The sequence below is a fragment of the Hyla sarda genome, chromosome 5, assembly GCF_029499605.1.
Source record: "Hyla sarda isolate aHylSar1 chromosome 5, aHylSar1.hap1, whole genome shotgun sequence".
Lineage (NCBI taxonomy): Eukaryota > Metazoa > Chordata > Amphibia > Anura > Hylidae > Hyla > Hyla sarda.
In genome coordinates, this window is record NC_079193.1 from 263,438,252 (window position 1) to 263,463,210 (window position 24,959).

Consider the following 24,959-nt stretch of genomic DNA (forward strand, 5'->3'; position numbering starts at 1 on the left):
GAAGAAGCTGAAAAGACTGATATACAGAATTATGGGAATGTTTCAGGATAAATAACAACTCTGCTCATTCTGGGCTAAGTAGTCAAGTAGGTGGTCCTACTTGGTGACTGACAGATATCTGTGTATAAGTGTGCATATATGGGGAGATTTTTCAAAACCTGTGCAGAGGAAGAGGGGTGTAGTTGCCCATAGCAACCAATCAGATTGCTTCTTTCATTTTCCACAGGCCTCTTTAGAGAGAGCTGTCAATCACTGTGTAGGACCACCCACATGGCTGCTCAACAGAGAATGAGCAGAGATATTCATGAATAATTCATAAGTTATTCTTGAGCTTTTCCCACAAATTATAGTGTATTCGGATTTAGTTTGTTTTAAGCTTTTGACAAAATTAAGGTTTTCCCTAATTATTCTACACTCAATACCCTATAATTAAAGTGTGAAAGCAGAATGTATTAAATCTTTGCTATTTTATTCAGAAGGAAAACCTAAAATATTGCCTTGACATCAATATTTAGACCCTTCACTCAGCACTTAGTTGAAGCAGCTTTGGCAGTGATTACAGACTCCAGTTGTCCCAGCTGCTGAAAAACAGCCCCTCGGAATGATGCTGCCACCATCATGCTTTACTGTAGATATGGTGTTGTGCAGGTGATGAACGACGCCTGGTTTTCTCCAGACATAATGCATAGAATTGAGGGCAGAAAGTTTAATCAGACCAAAGAATCCACACTCTGAGAGTCCTTTAGGTGCTTTTTTGTAAATCCCAGATGGGCTTCCATGGTTCTTTTACTAAGGAAAGGCTTATTTCTGGCCTCCTCTGCACACAGGATCATTGGAGCTCAGCCAGAATTACCAATGGGTTCTTGGTCCCCTCTATTGCCAAGACCCTTCTCACTCGATTAATTAGTTTGGTGGCGCGCTTAGCTTAAGATAGAGTCATAGTTGTTAAAAACATCTTCCATTTAAGAATCATTGAAGCCAAGTGCTCTTGGAAACTTGGAATTTTTTGTACCCTTCTCCAGATCTGTGCCACTACACAATCCTGTCTCTGAGCTCTACATGCAATTCTTTTCCACTCATTACTTTTTTTGTTTTGATGTACATAGTCAGCTGTGAGACCTTATATAGACAGGGCTGTGTCTTTCCAAATCATCCAATCAGCTGACTTTACCACAGGTGACTTCAATCAAGGTGTAGAAACATTTCAGAGATGATCCAAAGAAATGGGAGAAATTGCAAGTGTCATAGCAAAGGGTCTGAATACTTATGTCCATATGACATTAAAACATGTTTTTATCGGTCATGTATGTTGCATGACAGTAACTCCAGGTATGATCACACTCCTCTCCTGTCCTATTGAGGATTCAGAATTGCTGACATAGTCTCTTTAATATAGAACTTGAATTAAAGGGGTATTCCAGGAAAAAAAATTTTTTATATATATCAACTGGCTCCAGAAAGTTAAACAGATTTGTAAATTACTTCTATTAAAAAATCTTAATCCTTTCAGTACTTATGAGCTTCTGAAGTTAAGGTTGTTCTTTTCTGTCTAAGTGCTCTCTGATGACATGTGTCTCGGGATCCACCTGGTTTAGAAGAGGTTTGCTATGGGGATTTGCTTCTAAACTGGGCGTTTCCCGAGACACGTGTCATCAGAGAGCACTTAGACAGAAAAGAACAATCTTAACTTCAGAAGCTCATAAGTACTGAAAGGATTAAGATTTTTTAATAGAAGTAATTTACAAATCTGTTTAACTTTCTGGAGCCAGTTGATATATATAAAAAATGTTTTTTCCTGGATAATCCCTTTAAGACAAATTATAAACAGCTCCAAATAATACTTAACATAACACTTTGAATAGCTAAAGAGCACCTGGGGCCAAACCCAAAACATTGAGATTTTACTGTCATGTGATAGCTTAGGGTGCCCTAATCAAAACCACTTTTTTTTACAGTATGCCCTCCTCTACCTGAGAAATGAGGGTTTACAGTTTGTTTCACAATTTAAAGGAGTACTCCCCTGGAAAACATTTTTTTAAATAAACTGGTGCCAGAAAGTTAAACAGATTGTAAATTACTTCTATTTAAAAATCTTAATCCTTCCAGTACTTATCAGCTGCTATATGCTCCACAGGAAGTTCTTTTCTTTTTGAATTTCCTTTCTGTCTGACCACGGTGCTCTCTGCTTACGCCTCTGTCCATGTCAGGAACTGTCCAGAGCAGGAACAAATCCCTATAGCAAACCTCTCCTGCTCCAGACAGTTCCTAAAATGGACAGAGGTGTCGGCAGAGAGCACTTTGGTCAGACTGAAAGGAAATTCAAAAAGAAAATAACTTCATGTGGAGCATATAGCATCTGATAAGTAATGGAAGGATTAAGATTTTTAAATAGAAGAAATTTACAAATCTGTTTAACTTTCTGGCACCAGTTTATTTAAAAACATTTTTTTTCCAGGAGAGTACCCCTTTAAGGAATAAGTGAGACGGGCATAAACTTTATTTAAAAAAAATGTGAGTAAATATCAGGTGATGGGTGGGATTATACAGACAGGGGGTGTGAATACTTTACATTGAGTGGCGTGTATACCTAATAGGAAACTCCTGACTGTATAATCCTGCCCATTATATGATATTCACTAAATTAAGTTCACGACCATCCGACTGATTCCCTGAATTGACAGACAAAATATACACCCACATATGTCAGGAATATAGGAGTTATTTAGTGATAAAGAAAATTGTCTGTTGTGGGGTGGCCACAGGTCCTCTTTAAGTATATATTTCATGGGTTAGTTACTTATTTGTTGTAAGTGTATTTGCTTAATTTTGTTTTTCAGGTTGATGGGCCAGAGGAAGCCGCTACTGCAGAGGAGAGGGAGGCAGCCTACAGATATCAGTCCGTAGGAATTCAAGTGGAAGAAGAAAGAGCGTAAGGCATTATGATTATTTAATGTTAATATGCAGTATCATGCACAGTGGTAATGGTGTTATAGAACTATGCATGAGTTTGTGCATGTATTTCAAATTCCGTGCCTAAAAGCCAAAACAGAGCGCCAGAGCTTCCCACACGAGACACGGTGCCATAGAATACCATTATGCTGGGTCTCACACTGGAAACAGCCACTATAGTGATGGAGCGGGAAGCTCTGCTTCGTTTGAATAGGGATATGCAGCAGGGAAAGTAGCGCCTTGTTCTACTGCTTAGGTGTCAAACTGGAAATACATGTGAATTTGACAACACAGTGCTGCACAACATTCATCTGCCCAATTTTCATTAGAGATACAAAGAAAGAGGAAATAAACAACAGACCTTTCTATCCTAAATGGAAAAAATCAGACTCCATAATATGAGCCCAATATCAATCTTTGCTAGAGAACCCATTTTCTTTTTTAACCCCCCAAAGTGATCCTGCCAATGACGGCTTTACAAAGTGAGTCCGTCCATAGATCATTTTGGAGCCAAATTTTTGTAGGCCTACGTACCCCTCAGGGAGCTCTCTGTAGATGAGTCTCTTATCAGTTTTAGGGGGAGACTAATCTTCTGGCAGTATATTCCCTCGAAGCGGGTGCGGTATTGTGTGAAACTCTACAAACTTTGTGAGAGTACCTCCGGGTACACTTAAATTTTTAGAGTATATGAGGAACGGGATTCCCGTATTGAACCCCCAGAATGTCCCCCAAATCTGGGTGTTAGCGGGAAACTCGTTTGGGACCCTGTGCACCCATTTCTGGATAAGGGTTACCACTTTTATGTGGACAACTTTTATACCAGCATCCCTCTCTTCACATCCCTCGCTGCCAGATCCACGTCCACTTGTGGGACCGTGCAGAAGAACCAGAGAGGCCTCCCTCTAAATTTTATCCAGACACCTATGCCCAAGGGTGAGTCCCGTGCCCTTACCCATGAAAACCTGTTGCTGGTCAGGTATAAGGATAAGAGGGATGTCCTTATGCTGACCACAATTCATGGTAATGGCAGCACCCCTGTCCCTGTGCGAGACACCACAACAACGGTCCTTACACCCGATTGTATTCTGGACTACAATTGGTATATGGGGGGAGTTGATCTCTCTGATCAAGTCCTCAAGACATACAATGCCACGCGGAAAACACAGGTATGGTACAAAAAAGTTGTGGTCTACTTGGTACAGGTTGCCATGTACAACTCTTTTGTACTGTCCCAGTACGCTGGCAACACAGGGACATTCCTCCAGTTCCAAGAATAAGTCCTAAAGGTCCTGATCTTTGGCAATCCCAAGGAACTGGAGTTATAGGTGCCAGGATTGTCCCAGGCCAGAACTATCCAGGTGAAGTGCCACATACTGGAAAGAAGGGACGATCCCATAAAAAATGCAGTGTGTGTCACAAGAGGGGGATATGGAAGGACACCACCACTCAATGTGACACTTGCCCCGATCATTCGGGCCTCTGCATTAAAAACTGCTTCAGAGAGTATCACACTTCCTTGGAGTACTACATTTTCCCTATACCCCAATGTACAAAGTCCATAGTACATTCCAAATTTTAACCCCTTAAACCACTAGATTGCCCAAAAAACTCTTTCATAAAAAATTTTATAAAAAAAAAAATGTTTTTCCAAAAATGGGTCATGGGTCACTGAGTCACTAGCATCGGGGTCTTTTTTATGCTGCCTCAAATGCACAGCGCTCTCTCTCCACCTGAGCGGGGTGCGTATTTGAGGAAACAGGCTAGGGACGGCCACACACATCACATTCCCAGAATGATGATTCAGAGCATAGGGTTTGGAGCGGGCATATTCTTTTGTTTTCTTGTTTGTGATGTTTTAAACGATATGGATTAAAGATTTGCTATTTTAATATTTTATTGTGATGCTGGAATACTCTTACATCTTGCTGCTACGCACTGCTGGTAGAAAAGAATCAATGAACTCCAAGTAATTCTAAGAAGCAGGTCACCTTTACTTGTATAAGCTGCCACTGGATGCTGGGGTTCACCTATACTCAACACAGTCTGGGGTACTGGGCACAGCAATGTCCATAGTTAAAGCAAATGGTTATGCCAGTAAAGAAACAGTCCAGTACCAGGACATGCAGCAGACCTTTTGGGACAACTCCTGCTTCTTTATCAGGTATTGATCAAGTTTCATTGTCATATATGAGTGAATACTGGACAAATTCCTGACTTAAAGGGGTCTCCCAACTCGTTTTCTTATTGGATTAGACCATCATTTGTACTCCCTCCCTTTCCCTTAGTTATTTCCTGTAAACTTTTTGGCCTCTGTTCCCCTGGACATCATCAGTTGCTGCTCTTCTAAACAGTGCCTTTTTATTTGCATAAAGAACTTCTTGTTTATGTCATATCCGGGTCACAGGGGTCAGCAGTGACCTTACAGCCTCCTGCTCCAACCCCTCATCTCTGAATGTAGCTCCGCCTACTTTACCCCTAGGTGGACCACAAGCGCATTTCTTTACTGCACTGCAGTGCTGGGGTTCTTGGCCATATATATATATATATATATATATATATATATATATCAAACTTATTTGCTCCTTAAAGGGGTACTCTGGTGGAAAACTTTTTTTTTTTTTACTCAACTGGTGCCAGAAATTTTATAAGCAGCAGCTAATAAGTACTGGAACGATTAAGATTTTTTAATAGAAGTGATTTACAAATCTGTTTAACTTTCTGGCACCAGTTGATTAAAAAAAAAAAAGTTTTCCACCAGAGTACCCCTTTAACAGACTGCCACTTTGTTAGCAATAGTTAGTAATAGAATACATTTTGACAAGGTGACGGTAGTAGCAGTCTAGTGCTAAAGAGCAGGAACAACTGACAAGTAAACAGCATGCAGCATAAAGAAATCTTGACAGAATCGCCAGGCCTGTCAAATGACAGATACCAACAGTGCTGTACAGACCCCAGTAACTTATATTGATGTCTGTCAGGTTCCATTGTTGTGTTTGCTGTTTTAACATGAAGAATGGTGCTGCATGCTGTGCTATTCTTCCCTTCAAATCTGACAGAACCACTGATGGAAACTCTGAACGGTAGGCTCCGATGGTGGTGTGAACACGGCCTAATTTGGAAGTCTAATTCAGTAAATAAAAATGAAGGCAAAATGTGACAAAAGGTAAAGGGATGCATTAGTTCTTCTCCATGGAAAGCTACTCCCACTGATACTAAATGGAAGGAATGTCTCAGCTTGTTTAGTCTCATGGCCTTTTAACCCACTTCTTGACCGGTCACTCATCACTGCCCTCAGTTTAGTTCTCCCATGGGAGGATCTCAGTGCTGTGTACCATGCAGTGCTAATACATTAAGATCTGCATCATCTTCAGGGCTGAGCATAGATTGTATGCTAGTGTACTATACTAGAATATATAAGAATACTTTGGGTACATATCATTTTATCAATGGAGACTGTGGACTGTTTGGCAAACAATATGTGATCTAGGTAACTTAATTTCCTACATAAAATGGATTATACCAAGATATCAAGTTTGTCCCGATACCGATACTAGTATTGGGGCCGATACTATCCATTTGCATGGTATTGTTTAATGTCCCCGATACCATGTCCGATACCTGCTGCCGCTCCGCTGCCCTGTCCTCCCATCCTCCCGTCTGCATCATAGTGTTCCATGGAGGAGCATGTGACACATACTTCACTCCACCTCCTCCCCTGCGCCCAGCGTAACGCTACGGAGGAAGCAGAGTGATGTATATGTCACATGCTCCTCCATAGGACGCCATGATGCGGACGGGAGGATGGGAGAACGGGGGCAGTGGAGCAACAGCACCCGACAGAGGACAGCTGCATGTGAGCTGTCTGCAAGGAGGAGGCTGCTACTAATGTCTACAGGGGGGCCTGCTGGTGTCTAAAGAGGGGGACCTGCTGTCATCTAAACGGGGGGCCCTGCTGCTGTCTAAACGAGGGGCCCTGCTGCTGTCTAAACAGGGGGCCCTGCTGCTGTCTAAAGGGGGGGACCTGCTGCTGTCTGAACGTCGGGGCCCTGCTGCTGTCTAAAGGGTGGCCTGCTGCTGATTAATTGGGGGCCCACTGTCTAAAGGGGTGCTGCGGTCTACAGGGGGGTTCTACTAATGTCTACAAGGGGGGGCCTGCAATTTATAGGGGGGGCTGCTGTCAACAGGGGGGGCTGCTGTCTACAAGGGGGGCTGCTGTCTACAAGGGGCGCTGCTGTCTATGGAGGGGCTGCTACTAATGACTGCCGGGGGGCTGCTGATAATGTCTGCAAGGGGATACTACCTTCTGTTAAAGGCAATCTTACAGCAGAGTCACCTTCACTAACTTGAATTTGTAGGTAGATAGTGCAGGTGACCTGATTTATACCACTGCTCACCATGTGGTCATCGATCTCACCGCCAATGCAAATTCCCTGTTCTGCCCAATGGAGAAGAGAGAAATCTTGGCTCATACTACAGCAGCCGCCTCCATTGTACACAACAAGGAACCACATATCATACGGTAAACAGCACAAGAAACTGGGTCATTGGTGTCAGATTCCCTTTAAAATATAAGTACTCGTACTTGGTATGGGCGAGTACTAGAATTAAAATATTGGTACTCGTACTCGGTCTTATAAAAATGGTATCGGGACATCCCTAATAAAGTTATTACCTATCCAAAGGATAGAAGATAAGTATCTGATCAGTGGGGGCTGAGCACGGGAACCCCCTAATCACGAGAATGGCCACTACTCCATGCACTCTCTATAGGACTTACATAGATGAATGCATTGTTTTTAAACATGGGACACTATTCCACTATGTGACAACTGTCATAGGTATACAACAGAGGTAGACATCACATACACCGACCTTTGACAGACAGACACTATGAGATTCTGTGCTAAACTAGCCTAACATGGAAGGCAGGTGAAGGGATATTAAATTCCCAGTGACTATGGTCCCGATACCATGAGTTGAATACAGGCGGAACATTGCAATGAAGGTAGAAGAGGGTATGTTCTTATGTCCAACAACACATCACAACAGCTGCAATGCTGGCAAGGAAAATAGAAAATAGTGGTTCCAGCAAAAGTAGTCACAGGAAATTTCATCTTCCCTATTACCTAAATTGGTGCCGGTCATAAAGACAGTGATTGGGGTAATAGCAGCATATTAGGAATTGCTGACAATGCAATTACTGATATATAAGTGACAGATCAACAAAGCTGAAATCACCTCATACAGGAATACAGAAGAGGGAAAACCATTTGTCAACTAGACCTCAAGGAATAGGGACAGTCCTCAAGAACAATCCTCAGAGACCAACCTTTAGTTGAGGATTGCAGTACATTCTTGTTTCTTCAGCGCAGGTAAAGCTTCTATTTTCATATATAGAATTATGACATTTATAATGTGAACATAGATAAAGATGCGTCCTTAGGCCAATAAACTCCCATCAAACAGTGCGCCCACCAAGTTTACCCCAGCCATTATCCCAATTCCAGTTGTTTTCTGCAAAATTGAACAGCTGCACCCAACCTTAAATAAACCAGAAAACTTAATAAAAAAACAAAAGACTTAAAGGGGTACTTCGGTGCTCCAGTGTTCTGAACATTTTGTTCAGAAAGCTCGAAGCCAGAGGCCATCACGGCCACACCCCCTTGTGACATCACACCCCCCCTCCACTCATGGCTATGGGAAGGGGCGTGTCGGCCAACATGCCACTCCCATAGACATGAATGGGGGCATGGCATGATGTCACGAGGGGCATGGCCATGACATCACGACCACTGCCGCAGGAAACCGGCGTTTATTTTAGAACACCTAGTGCTGCGGGAGATCGCGGGGGGGGGGGGGGGGGGGGGAGGCAGCAGCAGGACCCCCGCGATCAGTCAACTTATCCCCTATCCAAAGAATGCTTCCAGTCTGCATGGCATAGTGCTCTTTCCAGCTTGCAAATTGCTCCATTCAACATTTTCTGCTCCATATGTGTCCTCATCTGACTCATCTGTAAATGATAGCTCTAAACATTTACTTTCCCAAACAAGATTCTGCAGATTCTAAATGCAGCCTTATAAGGTTGAGCCCTCATTACATCAATAGTTTAACTATTTCCTTTCTTAATTGCTCTTTTTTTTATTTATTTAAACTTTTCATTTTTTTTTTACAGTTTTGTCCCTATGTGAAATGCCTGTTTGTTTTCTGAGCAGACTGTAATGCCTCAATCACATCTCGTTTTTCGAAAGGTATGCAGACATATAACGTGATGCTCCCATGGTGCAACCTTTTTACTTTAACGCACTGAACATAGTATACTAGTGACTACATTGGGTCTATTTCCCAATCCCATAGTTGTTTTTTTATAGGAACTCAAAGAGTAATATATTTCAAGAAATAGACTAAATGTTGTCACTGCTATACTCTGTTCAGAACATTAAAGTAAATGGGCCCACTGCAGTATACATACATACATATTTCAACGTATACTTTTACAGGCTCTGGATGTACAAAGAATCAGACCATAATGAACTTGTGTGTATATCATAAGAAAACACACGCGCTTACATGCCTTGCATTGCGTTACTAATGGCTGTCTGAGGATTGTTCTGCAACGCTGAATGCACTTGGGCACAAAAATCATCACGATCCACTGCAGGCAGCTCTCTTTTCAATTGGCGGCTAATGACGACAAGACCATAGACATTGCAGGCCATGGTGGCACATTTAGGCTATGCAGGCTGCTCACAGTAGCAAAAGCAATATGCCGCCTGGCCTTGTCACATTGAAAAAAGGCTCCTGGGACACTTTAGAGAAATCACAGTACACCTGGTTCCGTGACCAAATCAATGTAACCGCAAGCTGTTAGTGCACCTGGAAAGAAGACTAAAGTGCTCAGGCTACTATACAGTACATTATGACGCCGCACACCATAACTGGACCTGTGTGACATTCCTTTATAAAGGCTTCTTCATGGCGTTGCTCACGTGGTCTCCAGGCCAATCTCCAGCTATCATTGCATGCGAGACAAAATTGTGAATAATCGTTGAAGAGGACAGACCTCCCTTCCGGACTCCATTGGCAAGATAACTGCACCATTATCTCACTGCTTGTCCTTCTTGGTGTTGCAGTTTCAATGTTGAGCAGGGAAAATTACTCTGGCCCTGCTACCAGGATTATGGTGTGGGTTGGCATAATGTACAATAGCAGGACCCTTCTAGTCTTCATTCCAGGTAAATTAGCAGCTTAGCATTACATTGATTTGGTTCTGGAACTAGTGGTATGGCCTTTTCTCTGAAGTGTCCAAGGAGGATTTTTTAACACTACAATGCCAGGTCACATGTTGCTCATGCTACTGTGAGAAGTCTGCATGTGCTACCATAGCCTGAAGCGTTTTCAGACTTGTCTACCATGGAACATGTGCCCAAGTTTGTTCAGCATGGCAGAATATTCTTCAGAAAACCATTAAATGGTATGACTAAGGCCCATTTGCAGGGCCGAAACGCGTCACCTTTATCCATGTTTATCTTGTACTTACATGTGATTCTGCAATAAAGTATCCCTTTCCTGACATACCTGCGCTGGAATATCTCTCCTCGTTTACAACCATTAAAGGGGTACTCCACGGGCCAGCATTCAAAACATTGAATGCTGGCCAGTGGAGTACCCCTTTAATATCCTCACTGATAGCAGGCCAGAGCATGTAAGCTCATTTCTGCATATGGCACTCATACTTCAATTTTTTCATCATTTGCCTACCATTAAAGGGGTACTCCGCTGCTCAGCATTTGGAACAAGCTGTTACGAACCATGGAGCCGGTACCGGGAGCTCATGATGGCATAGCCCCACCCCCTCATGAAGCTACACCCCGCCCCCTCAATGCAAGTCTATGGGAGGGGGCGTGCACGCCCCCTCCCATAGACTTGCATTGAGGGGGCGGGACAGGACGTCATGAGGGGACAGGGCAATGACATTACGAGCTCCCGGCGCCACCTCCAGTGTTCGGAACGGTTTATTCCAAACGCTAAGCAGCGGAGTACCCCTTTAACATTTTTTTTTTTTAATTCTACAGATTTTTCTTCCTTGTGTTGCAATTTCAATGTTGAGGAGTGTATTTAGGAACTGTTATTTGTGCAATTCTTTAATATATAAGGGTAGGTTCAGCAAAGGTCACCATGCCTCGACTTGAAGACTTACAGATCTCATCCGAGATAGGTTACTCAACAAACGGATCATTTGTAAAATTAAACTCCTGTGGTGGCTTGTCTTCTTTTCTGTGAAGTCATGCAAGAAAATGGATGACTCAGATTGCTACAAAAGGACAGCAACAAAAGTCTTAAGCTCTAGATGTATCGTATCTGGAGCGATGGGTAATTACTTCAGAATTACGGTAACTGCTTTCAGAAATGGAGCTTACGACTCACTGATGTGTCAGGCTGATGGCATGCAAGCTGGCACACTCAGATTATTCGCAGTGACATTCAGGTGACTGAAGCATCTTCAAATACATGAAAGAGATCATTGTTGTCCTGTTATAAAAACTTTCATTGAAAGCAACAATAGATGCACAGATGGAGCAGGACTGTGGGTTGTGGGGGCATGCAAGTTGGCGCTTGCTATTTTAGCATTAACTCTTTCAGAGGCATTCTCATAACACACTTTACTCTATGTTAATATATATGGCTAAGCCAAAAGCTGGTAATACATTTTTTGATCAAGTAAACGTTGGCACCCAACCTCTGCCATTGGGAGGCCTCCATACACAGCTGGTAAGATGGTCCCAGAAATCAGTGCGTTTGGACAACTTTAATCGACTTTTGGTTACATTTTGGGCAGTTATTGGAGTTGAAATATTTTTCCCCATAAGGGAACACTAAGGTAGCAATATGATCATGGTATTCTGCAATTTCACCCCAACTGTTATGGAACCATAGTCTTATAAACATGATTCTTCAATGCAAGTGCACAAACAATATTAAGAATTTTTATTCTTGAGGTTTGTCTTAAAGGGGTATTCCGGCTTTATACATCTTATCCCCTATCCAAAGGACCTGCGCGATCTCGGTGCAGCCCCCGGCATTCTGTGCCGGGGGCTGGCTCAGAGACGGGGACGTGAGGTCACGGCCATGCCCCCTAGTGACCTCATTCATGTCTATGGGAGGGGGCATGATGACCATAGACATGAATGGGGGGGCGTGGCATGACGTCACTAGGGGGCCTGGCCGTGACGTCACGTCATGTCCCCGTCTCGGAGGCAGCACCCAGCACAGAATGCTGGGGGCTGCACTGAGATCACGGGGGTCCCCAGTGGCGGGACCCCTGTGATCATAGATCTTATCCCCTATCCTTTGGGGATGAGATGCATAAAGCTGAAATACCCCTTTAATTGTTTATGGCTCCCTATGGATGAAACCTTTATGTGACTATTGCAGGACTCGTGTCAGAATTCTTAGTACTGGTTAAAACTGGCCTAAAATGGGTGGTTGCTCTGTTGTCCCCAGTTGGGCCTGCTATATTGACATAAGATATGTTTCTGAAGTGATGCTGCAGTCAGTAGTAATAATAATAATAATGTTTATCTAGCGCCAACAGATTCCACTTTACAATTTTAGGGGTACAAATAAAGACAAGTATCAGACATTACAATATTAATATTCAAACAGGAGGAGTGAGGGCCCTGCTCGGAAATCTTACAGTCTATGAGGAATGGGGGTGAGACAAAAAGCAGAATGTGCTATATTTATATTTAAACAATGGTCCAGCCATGTTTTATAAATTGGGTAGGTTACATAAAGGAGGGTGAACCTGTCACCAGCTAATCTCCAAGCATAGGAGGACACTGCCAAATATGACACTTTTGATGTCTCCACAAGCCAGAGGTCTCAAAAGGGGACAAAGTGATAGTAAGATGACCAATGAGCGAATGTGATAGGCCTGCATGAAGAGTTGTATCTTTAGGGCACATTTAAAACTGTGGATGTTGGGTATCAGTAAGTCAAGTTTCTTGCTCTATGTACAGTCCATGACCACTGAGGCCAGTGATTGGTAGCAGCACCATGTGAACAATGTACATGACAGCATAGTAGCAGGCCTGGTAGGGGAAGGGGTTTGATTTCTTTATTTGTATGCTGGCCCAAGCGTGTACAACATTTTTTTAAAGGTCCCAGAAAACTTTTTTAACAACTATATTAATTATAGTTTTAAAAAGGAAGCTAAGAAATAAAGTAGCTATATTCTCTACTGTAATTATCCTGTACAAAGCCCATCCGATTCCCTAATGAATATTTTAGCTTCGTTTTCTAAGCCACAACCAGAATAGAATTCTTTTTTTCTTCTTTTTTTTTTTGCCCTTCACACTTTTTCAAAACTTATTCATAGGCATCACATCTAAATGAATAAAAGTACAATAAACAAGTATATTTATATCATCGTTCAGTTGAATTGTTCATTGTGAACTGAATTTTATATTAGGCGTCTGCAGTAAACAAGATTCTCTGTCAAAAGGCTTTCACTATGTCAACAAGTAACTCCACATCCATTGTGGCACAAAATACATCATGTTTCTTTTTTATAACCTTGTGTTATTGATAAAATGCGGTATTATCTAAATAAAAGAATAAACCCTGGGCAGGAGATCAAAAGATTCCAGTCAACCATAGATGAAATACTGAGCTGTGCAACCAACCAACCAACTTGTCTAATATGTACTGTATAAACATGTAACTGAATGAAATACAAAGTACCAAATAAACACTTGCCAACCTGTGTGTAGGCAGAACTGGGGACCAGTGTTGGACTGAGGTTCCATGAAATTTCTGTGACTATAACACACACTGGACATATCAACAATAGTGTAATGTATACAGGTTATTTGGGAATCATCCCTTCAGAAATAAACCCTATTGGCAAATTATTCATATGGCATTGTATACACATGTATGTTGCCCTGTCCACACACCTTTGGTGGCAGCTTAACCCCTTAAGGACTCAGGGTTTTTCCGTTTTTGCACTTTCGTTTTTTCCTCCTTTCCTTTTAAAAATCATAACCCTTTCAATTTTCCACCTAAAAATCCATATTATGGCTTATTGTTTGCGTCGCCAATTCTACTTTGCAGTGACATTAGTCATTTTACCCAAAAATGCACGGCGAAACGGGAAAAAAAATCATTGTGCGACAAAATCGAAAAAAAAACGCCATTTTGTAACTTTTGGGGGCTTTCGTTTCTACGCAGTGCATATTTCGGTAAAAATTACACCTTATCTTTATTCTGTAGGTCCATACGGTTAAAATGATATCCTACTTATATAGGTTTGATTTTGTCGCACTTCTGGAAAAAATCATAACTACATGCAGGAAAATTTATACGTTTAAAAATGTCATCTTCCGACCCCTATAACTTTTTTATTTTTCCACGTATGGGGTGGTATGAGGACTCATTTTTTGCGCCGTGATCTGAAGTTTTTATCGGTATGATTTTTGTTTTGATCGGACTTTTTGATCACTTTTTATTCATTTTTTAATGATATAAAAAGTGACCAAAATACGCTTTTTTGGACTTTGGAATTTTTTGCGCGTACGCCATTGACCGTACGGCTTAATTAATTATATATTTTTATAGTTCGGACATTTACGCACGCGGCGATACCACATATGTTTATTTTTTATTTTTTTTACACTGTTTTATTTTTTTTATGGGAAAAGGGGGGTGATTCAAACTTTTATTAGGGAAGGGGTTAAATGACCTTTATTAACACTTTTTTTTTACATTTTTTTTGCAGTGTTATAGGTCCCATAGGGACCTATAACACTGCACACACTGATCTCTCATCCTGATCACAGGCGTGTATTAACACGCCTGTGATCAGCATTATCGGCGCTTGACTGCTCCTGCCTGGATCTCAGGCACGGAGCAGTCATTCGTCGATCGGACACCGGGGAGGCAGGTAAGAGCCCTCCCGGTGTCCGATCAGCTGTTCGGGACGCCGCGATTTCACCGCGGCGGTCCCGAACAGCCCGACTGAGCAGCCGGGTCACTTTCACTTTCACTTTAGAAGCGCTTCTAAAGGGTTAATACCGCACATCGCCGCGATCGGCGATGTGTGGTATTAGCCGCGGGTCCCGGCCGTTGATTAGCGCCGGGACCGACGCGATATGATGCGGGATCGCGGCGCGATCCCGCTTCATATCGCGGGAGCCGGCGCAGGACGTAAATATACGTCCTGCGTCGTTAAGGGGTTAAAGGGAACCTTTCATCAAAAAAATAAACTTTTGATATATTATAGATTAATGTATGCAGAATAACTTTACAATTGCATGTTATTAAAAAATATGCTTCTTTCTATTTAATTTTCCACTTTGAAAAAATGACCACTAGGGGTCTCCCTACGAGTCCTTTTTTTTATAGATTTCAGACTTCAGACTGCAGCCTGGACACAGACAAGCTCAGCACTGCTCCCTGCCAGGGAGTTTGTCTGTGTCCCGGCTGCAGTCTGAGATTTAGGACTCCAGCATAAGTCTGAAATCTATAAAAAAAAAAAAAAAGGACTGGTAGGGAGACCCCTAGTGGTCATTTTTTCAAAGTAGAAAATTAAATAGAAAGAAGCATATTTTTTAATAACATGCAATTGGAAAGTTATTCTGCATACATTAACCTATAATAAATCAAAAGTTTTTTTTGATGAAAGGTACCCTTAAATCCAGGAAGAACATGAGGTTGATTGATCCTTTTTCAAGAGGCCCTCATACACATAAGATGGTCAGTTTGGTGTGAAAACCTAGGGCTCTAACAATGAGAATTAAGTATTCTCCCATAAAGGGTATTTGGATCAGTATTTTTTCTTAATAATTAGACTAATTGGTGGTAACTAAAAAAAAAAATCCTATACTCACCTTCCTCACCATTCTCACAGAGCCTGGTTTTGCTGTAGAGTACTTCTGGGGGTCAGTGTCTGCCCAAGGAATTACATGCTTAGCAAATTAATGGCTGTAGTAATGCCCCGCCTGTGATTGGCTGAGTGGCGATTCCTTGTGTTGACAAAATTATCAGACAGGATGGATAATAACTAAAAAATGTGATACTTCTTTCCAAGCAGTTGGTCATCTTTTGACTATACAATTTACAAAAATCTGAAAATACTATTTATTGATATAAAATGTAAAGACAAGTCTTTTATAATGAATTAAGTCTAAGTATTTTTCAATTCAGCTTAGATCCGCATTCCAAATTTTAATTAAAGCGAGCCTGTCAGCAAGAAAACATGGGTGTAAATAAGCCCATGTGTAGATAAGGCTGGTGACCTTTTATATCTCCATCTCCTCTATGGAGATCCTCTCAAGCTCTGTCAAGGTTAGGGTGCATTCACACTACGTTTTGTACATACGGGTGCCGGATCCGGCTGGGGGAGGGGAAAACCCGTACCCCAGCCGGATCAGCCCGTAACTCCATTTACTTTAATGAGCTGACAGGAGTCAAATGGTGACTCCGGTCGGCTCAGTTTTGACCCGTATCTGGTTTTGGACCGAACCTAAAACCGTAGTATACTACGGTTTTAGGTCCGGTCAGAAAACCGCATACGGGTCAAAACTGAGCCAACCAGAGTCACTGTTTTACTCCGGTCAGCTCATTAAAGTAAATGGAGTTACGGGCTGATCCGGCTGGGGTACGGGAGCGGCCGGTTTTCCCCTCCCCCAGCCGGATCCAGCACCCGCATGTACAAAACGTGGTGTGAATGCAGCCTTAGCTGGGGATCTGTCAGGCTTTGTCAGGTTAAGTTGATGGACAGCCATTGTCAGGTCTCTCCGAAGATGTTTTATTGGGTTCAAATCAGGACTCTGGCTGTTTCACTCAAAGACATTGATTGAGTTGTCCCTAAGAAATTCCTGTGTAGCCCTGGCTGTGGGCTTAGGGTTACTGTCTTGTTGGAAGGTGAACCTTCAGTCCAGTCTCAAAAACACCCCCACAGCTTGATGCCACCACCACCATCCTTCACTGTAGGGATGATATTGGGCAGTGGATTCTTACAATTCTCTCTAATCTCTACATGCAGTTCTTTCCCCCTCATGGCTTGTTTTTTTCTCTTATATGCATTGTCAGCTGTCTGAATACTTGGAAAATTTTAGTTATTTATTTTTAATAAATTTATCAAAACATTCTAAAATTCTCAGTATGGGTTATTGAGTGCAGAATAATGGAGAAAAATAGATTTTATATGTTATAACAACATGTGAAAAAAGTAAAGGGTCGGAAAACTTTCCCAATACATTGGGTGTATATTGCAGTGTATAATGTAGTATGATGTATTCCTGATCTCTATGTTTCTACATCAAAGCCCACGTGCACGCTTTGTTGACCTGACAAGTCTGCATAATCATTAAAAGATTCTATGGCACTCCAGAGCTATGGATTACAGTAAAGCATGTGCATTCTCTCTACCTATGTTCCCACGCCTTCAATGAGACAGAGCTATCTGTGAGTGACAGATCTGACTTATCAAAAGAGGAATGCAAACACTGTACAGGGTTCGGAGCGCTGCAGACAGTTGTGATGTCACCTTTTGTGACACTGATAAATGTTTTCGTGTGCAAGATGTAACCTTAGCTACATGCAAGTCAATTGCTGTGCACATGGGGATCTAATGCTAATACGCCGTATAGCACGTCCTGTAATGTTTATTTTGTCGAGAATTTTGTTTGTGTAAAATCGAGCAGGTTCAGACATGAATCACAAATATTTGATCCACTTTCTGCAACCTGCAGAAGCTTTATGTTTACATTGTAATAGTATGCTACAACCTGTATAGTGCATGCCACATAGCTTTTATGCATGTCAGATTAAAATATATAATGTATTCTCTGTAAATATTTAAACATTGGTCTTTTACTTATAGGGAAACCTTGTTTGTCTGTAATTATATTTGCTTGACTCGTGTCACATGTTTTAACAAACAGGACAATAAAAGGCGCAAACAGCAAGTATTGGTTTCTCATACACTAAAATATATGTCCTCTGGGCATATAGTGTGACTTATTTGGTTACATATGGATTTATATATATATATATATATATATATATATATATATATATATATATATGCTGATTTATGGAACATTTGGAGGGCACTGCTTTTATTTCACTTGCACTCACCGGTTTAGTGGAAGTCAGTGTTCCGGATTATCCGTTATGCTGGGAGACAAATTGATGAGGGTGCTCAGAGGCTAACAGCCATTTTCACGCACAGCCGCGCGCTCAAGAGGCCGGAAGAAGCGCGCGGCTGTGCGCGAAAACGGCTGTTACCCTCTGAGCAACCTCATCCATTCGTCTCCCAGCACAACGGATAATCCAGAACACTGACTTCCACTAAACCGGTGAGTGCAAGTGAATGTTCTCCTTCGTCTATATATATATATATATATATATATATATATATATATATATATATATTTATACTGTACATTTTAAGGTACAAATATTACCATTTAGGAAAAATAAAAGAAAGTATAGACCACAACAGGAAAATTGTTGTTAAATTGTCACTGTTAGAAAATGTAATGTCACTTATACCTGTTGCATTGTTGCAAATATATAACATTTTGTTAGAATTGCTTTAAATAGGGTTTTTTGTATTTTGTTTTAAGGATATGTTTACGCAGGGCGGATATGCTGCTAATATTTCCCATTTCCACAGCAAAATTCAAAGCAGAAAATTAAAGGGGTACTCTGCCCCTAGACATCTTATGCCCTATCCAAAGGATAGGGGATAAGATGTCTGATTGCAGGCCTCGTGATGTCATGGTAATGGCCGGCTCGTGATGTCACAGCCACGCCCCCTCAATGCAAGTCTACTGGAGGGGGTGTGACGTCACAAGCCTCCGCCCCGCATCGCCAGTCATCCGCCATGGATTGAAGTTCGCTCCGTACACCAGATGTCTGAGGTGCCGCAGCCGAGATTGCGGGGGTCCCCAGCAGCAGGATCCTTGTGATCCGACATCTTATCCCCTATCCTTTGGATAGGGCCTAAGATGTCTAGGGGCGGAGTACCCCTTTAATTCTATATTTTTATTTCTTTGCAGAATTTCCGCAATTGATTTTGGTGCAGATTATATTGTAAACGTTGTAGGGAAAAATATATTTTGAGGAAAGTTAATGGAGTTTCTTTTTTCTTAAATGTCATAGAGAATATAGCATTACATAGTTTTGCCTACACTTTCTAGGGCTCTGTATTGTACACAGCTGTCAAAAGTAGTGTTGAGTGGCATAGGCCATATTCGAATTCGTGATATTTTGCGAATATATGGAGGAATATTCATCATATATTCGCTAAATTCACATACTCGTAATATTCGCGTTTTATTTTCGCATATACGAAAAATTTGCATCTGCGAAAATTTGTATATGCGAAAATTCGCCTATGCAAAAATTTGCATAAGCGAAAATTCGCATATGCGAAAATTAGGATATGCAAATTTTCACATATGCGAAAATTCATACGCCAGTCTCACACAGTAGTATTAGGCTAGGTTCAGACTACGGAATCTCCAGGCAGAAAATTTCCGCCCGGAGATTCCGAGTTCCGCCTCCGCCGACTGAATTAGTCGGCGCTAGGACCGCGTGGACACTGCAGTCTCCCATAGACTGCAATGTGTTCCGCGCGGATTTCCGCCTGAAGAAAGAGCAATCCCTTTCTTCAGGCGGAAATTTTCTAGCGGATTTTCAAAGCGGATTTTCCGCTTCACAAATTCCGAAGTGTGAATTTGTGAACGGAAAACCATTCACTACACTAGACATTTTAGCAAGCGGAATTTCTAACGAAAATTTTACGTCTGAATTTCTGTCGGAAATTCCGTAGTCTGAACCTAGCCTTAGAGCCTTCTTTACACCACACACACTGGAAGCAGAGAGGGATGAGCACTGTGATGTGTACTGTGAAATAAAAACAAAACAAAAAACGAATATTCGTAATTGCAAATATATAGTGCGATATTCGCAAATAAAATTCGAATTGCGAATATTCGCGAGCAACACTAGTCAAAAGTCACCCACAGAAGTGTATGTACTGCGCCCCAGTATGCCTCCAAAGTCTTGCGCACTAGGATTTATCAAGGTGTCAATAATAAAATACCTGTGTAGGACACAACCTACAGAACCGGCTAAAATGGTCACCAATTTATCACATTGCAGAATTGCATTTCTATATCTTTTGTTTCCTGGTTATGAGATACTTACCACTGACCTTCACACCATACATTCTATAGATATAAACTGTGGGACAGGATTAAAAACTATTATGCACATTCACAAAAGTAAAATTACATTAATTTTTGAAAGAGCAACTACAACATTGGAGGGGTGGCAGGATACATTTTTAAAACTCCCAACAAATTCATAGCCAGCTGCTAAAGCAAGCGCTCTACAGATTTGATGGAAGTCCCATGCAAGTCTATGGGACTATTGCTTTAGCAGCGGACTACTGAATTGTCAGCCGTTTTAAAAGTATATCCTGCTGCTGCACCAACGTTGTAGTTGTACTTTTTTCTTATTGTATATGAATGCTGAGATGTATAAAGGAGTACTCCGCCCCTAGACATCTTATCCCCTATCCATCTCGGCTGCGGCATCCCAGACATCCGTTTCACGGAGCGAACTCCGCTCCGCGCTGGATGACTGGCGATGCGGGGCGGAGGCTCGTGACGTCATGGCCACGCCCCCTCAATGCAAATCTATGGCCGCCACGCCCTCTCCCATAGACTTGCATTAAGAGGGTGTAGCCATGATGTCACAAGCCTCCAGCACAACACCCGATGCTCTAAACAAAAGCCGGGTGCAGCAGAGAGATCTCGGGGCAGAGTACCCCTTTAAACTGTATTCAGAAGAAATGTTTTTCTATTGCTCAGGGTGCAATTAAATAGGATAAAAAAAACATATACCGTACTTACGCCTCTCATTCCTCCACCCCTTTTTCAATCTTCTGCCATGCTGCAGTTTTTAGAGTTTGTGTCGCCCAAGGACCTAAATACTCAGCCAATCAGCTGAGGCAGACACTGCCATGGCTACTGACTGGCTGAGCAGGATAACCTTGTGTGACACAGACACAAGTAGGCACAGTGCAACAAAGAACTGACACAAAGATAGTGGTAGGGGAGCGAAGGGGAAGTATTTATTTTCAACCTCTTAACGACCATGGACTCGAGCCTGCGCCATACCTGTCGGCCCCCAGCTGATTCTTGTAGCTGAGGGGTGGCGTTAATAGCCAACATGCGGTGATCGCAGTGCGATCGCAGGGGGGGCGATCCACTGTGGAGGTAGCTGGAGGGCTTACCTCACGTCCTGTGCTGGCTGCGGCTCTGACAATGATAAAGCCAAGCAGGCTTTATCAATCGAGCGCAGAGCACACAGATCAATGTGGTTCTGTGGAGCCACATTGATCTTTATGAGGAATCTAATGATTCCTCCTAAAAGTTCCCTGAGGGAACTAAAAGTGTAAAAAAAGAAAGGTTAAAAAAAGTTTAAAAACACACACATTAACCCCTTCCTTATTAAAAGCTCAAATCACCCGTTTTTTCCCAAATTCCATATAAAAAATATATAACCATAATAAAAAAAAACATATGTGGTATTGTTGCATGCGTAAATGTCCAAACTATAAAAATATAAGGTTAATTAAACTGCACGGTCAATGGCGTACACGTAATAAAATTCCAAATTCCAAAATTGCATAGTTTTGGTCACTTTGTATACCCTAAAAAATTTATAAAAAGTGATCAAAAAGTCAGATCAAAACAATTATAGTACCGATAAAAACTTCAGATCGTGGCGCAAAAAAATGAGGCCTCATACCACCCCGTAAACCGAAAAATAAACACGTTATAGGGGTCAGAAGAGGACAATTTTAAACATAATAATTTTGGTGCATGTAGTTATAATTTTTTTTAAAGTAGTAAAATAAAGAAAACCTATATAAATTGGGTATTAATGTAACCACATGGACCTACCGAATAAAGATAAGGTGTCATTTTTACTGAAAAGTGCACTGCGTAGAATTGGAAGCCCCCAAAAGTTACAAAATGGCCTTTTCCAATTTTGCCCCACAAATATTTTTTTTTTCTGGGTTCGCCGTAAATTTTGTGGTAAAATGATTGATGTCATTACAAAGTACAATTGGTGGCGCAAAAAATAAGAGTCTGTAGGTGCAAAATTGAAAGAGTTATGATTTTTAGAAGGTGATGAGGAAAAAATGAAAGTGCAAAAACGGAAAAACCTGTGGTCCTTAAAGGGGTCCTCCGGTGGAAAACATTTTTTTTTAAATCAACTGGTGACACCTGATGCCCATATCAGGAACTGTCCAGAGCAGCATAGGTTTGATATAGGGATTTTCTCCTGCTCTGGACAGTTCCTGATACGGGCATCAGGTGTCAGCAGAGAGCACTGTGGACAAGGCAAAAAATAAATAAAAAAAGAAAAGATTTTTTAATAGAAGTCATTTACAAATCTGGATGAAAAGTGCAGGAGCCAGCGGTATAATAAACGTCACCTTTATTCGTAATCCATATAAAACTTCGACATGGCGTCTCAAAATACAAACGATAAAACCTCCTCCTGGATAAGCAATATGCATCTGATGAAAGGTCACATGACCTGAAACGCGTCATGTTGCTTTTCCAGGAGGAGGTTTTATAGTTTGTATTTTGAGACGCCATGTCGAAGTTTTATATGGATTACGAATAAAGGTGAAGTTTATTATACCGCTTGCTCCAGCACTTTTCATCCTGAATTGGAGGTCTTCTTGCTGTGCGGAGGATCGGGTGAGCTGACAATCCTTGTTTATTTACAAATCTGTTTAACTTTCTGGCACCAGTTGATTTAAAAAAAACATTTTCCACCGGAGTACCCCTTAAAGGGGTTAAAGCACAGTTAAAGGGGTATTCCAGGAAAAAAAAAATTTTTATATCAACTGGCTCCAGAAAGTGTAACAGATTTGTTAATTACTTCTTTTAATAATTATCAGCTTCCAATAATCCAGCTGCTGAAGTTGAGTTATTATTTTCTGTCTGGCAACAGTGCTCTCATGCTGACATCTCTGCTTGTCTCGGGAACTGCACAGAGCAGAATAGGTTTGCTTTGGGGATTTGCTTCTACTCTAGACAGTTCCCGAGACAGGTGTCATCAGAGAGCACTTAGACAGAAAAGAACAACTCAACTTCAGCAGCTCATAAGTACTGAAAGGATTAAGATTTTTTAATAGAAGAAATGTACAAAATCTGATTAACTTTCTGGAGCCAGTTGATATTAAAAAAAAGTTTTTTCCTGGATAATCCCTTTAAATAGAAAAAAAACATTCTCTGGTAATCTCCTTTAATAGGTTGAGAAATATGTTCAATCTTTAATTTTTCATTTATCTCTTTATTGAAGGTTGCGCAGACTGACCCGGTCAAACAGTGTTACTGCTGCTGTGCAAGCAGATTTGGACCTCAGGGAGCATTTTGAATGTCCAGTGGAGCTGGCTGACCAGGAATTTCAGTATAGTCGGCCACTGACCAAACAGTATTCAAGAGATGCATGTACCTCCACAGTCAGCATCCAGGGCTCAGGCAATCATTACCATGCCTGTGCAGTGGAGGAAGACTTTGATGCTGATTTTGACCCTTCCATACTACCTCCTCCAGACCCTTGGATTGACTCCATAACAGAGGATCCACTAGAAGCAGTTCACAGATCAGTTTGTCATAGAGATGGACATTGGTTTTTAAAGCTTCTTCAAGCAGAAAAAGATAGAATGGAAGGTTGGTGCCAACAAATGGAAAGAGAAGAACATGAGAATGATCTGCCTGATCCTAGTAAGTATTTTATTATCCATAACAAAACAAATAAGACCATATATATATTGCCAGTGGATGAGACATAGATGCAGAATACTCTGGAAAGTACCTACTGGACAGAAAGTAGATTGCTGTACAACTAAGTGTTTTTACATCTGACTATTAGTCTGAGGAGTTTGACATGCTTTCCTAAAAAGAAGGTCAGTTTTTACCTTCCTTTTTCTATCCATTAAGAGGTTGGCCAACTTTTCACATCTTTTTGTATATAAATACTATTAATGACAGTCACTTACTCTTACATTCTTTATCATTATGTAGCTCCCCCAGCAACGATGATCAATAATCCTCCGATGTGGCTGGATACACGCCACTGAGCCTCCTCCACTGTAATTATTAGTATTAAGAAAAGTTGGGTAACCCATTTAAAGGACTGTAAAGGATAAAAAATAAACCTGCATGCTTTATTCCATAAAGGCCTCCTCGTGATCTATATCCGGTTTTCCCCATCCATTTGCTACAATTCAATGCATGGTGCCAAACCTGCAGTTTCCATTATGCGCAGCACAATCCATCATGCATATGTAGGGATTTCCAACTTCCATGGTTAGTTTTGTTCCTTCTCTGTACTGGAGTGTATTGGGGGGGGGTGGGGGGGGGGGCTAAGGCTTTATAAGTGGAAGCTGCCTTTACAGAGCACAGGAAATTATTTGATATATTTGTGTTTCTTTAATTCACCCACTAACATCCTTTATTTTTCTTTCCTCAATATCCCTAACAGGGACTTTTTCTATATGCAATGACTTTACTGACTACACAGCTTTTATGAATGACCACAAGGAAAATGTATTCATTCTTAAAAAAAAAAAAAAAAAAAGTTGTAGAAACTGTTCCTCCAATTGCTTCTAGATAAAACTATATTGTGGTAGAATTCTTGTTGTGGTCTGAAATAACTGTACCAAAAATACATGGTTCTATTGACCTCTCGACATTTTAGGTTGGATTTAAAAAATCTAGCAGTTCAAGTTTCACATAACAACAAAAAAAGACACCTAAATACACAACTAAGGGAAATTATTTGGATGTATCCTATTGATCATGCATGCCCTGATGCTTTCACAGCTTAAAGTGGTACTCGGCTGCCCTAGTCTTCGGAACACAATTGGAGCAGGAGGTGGGGGATCGTGATGTCATTGCGGT

General features: G+C 41.4%; 1 protein-coding gene across 6 annotated transcripts in view; it reads left to right on the top strand.

Moving 5' to 3' along the window:
- Positions 1–24,959, top strand: part of DLGAP1 (DLG associated protein 1) — a 668,048-nt gene that overhangs the window by 604,128 nt on the left and 38,961 nt on the right. For all 6 annotated transcript variants that reach the window (XM_056521639.1, XM_056521637.1, XM_056521640.1 and 3 more), the window contains 2 exons: positions 2,838–2,929; positions 23,356–23,780. In XM_056521639.1, the coding sequence (XP_056377614.1) occupies positions 2,838–2,929; positions 23,356–23,780 (517 nt within the window). The remainder of the gene's footprint in view (positions 1–2,837; positions 2,930–23,355; positions 23,781–24,959) is intronic.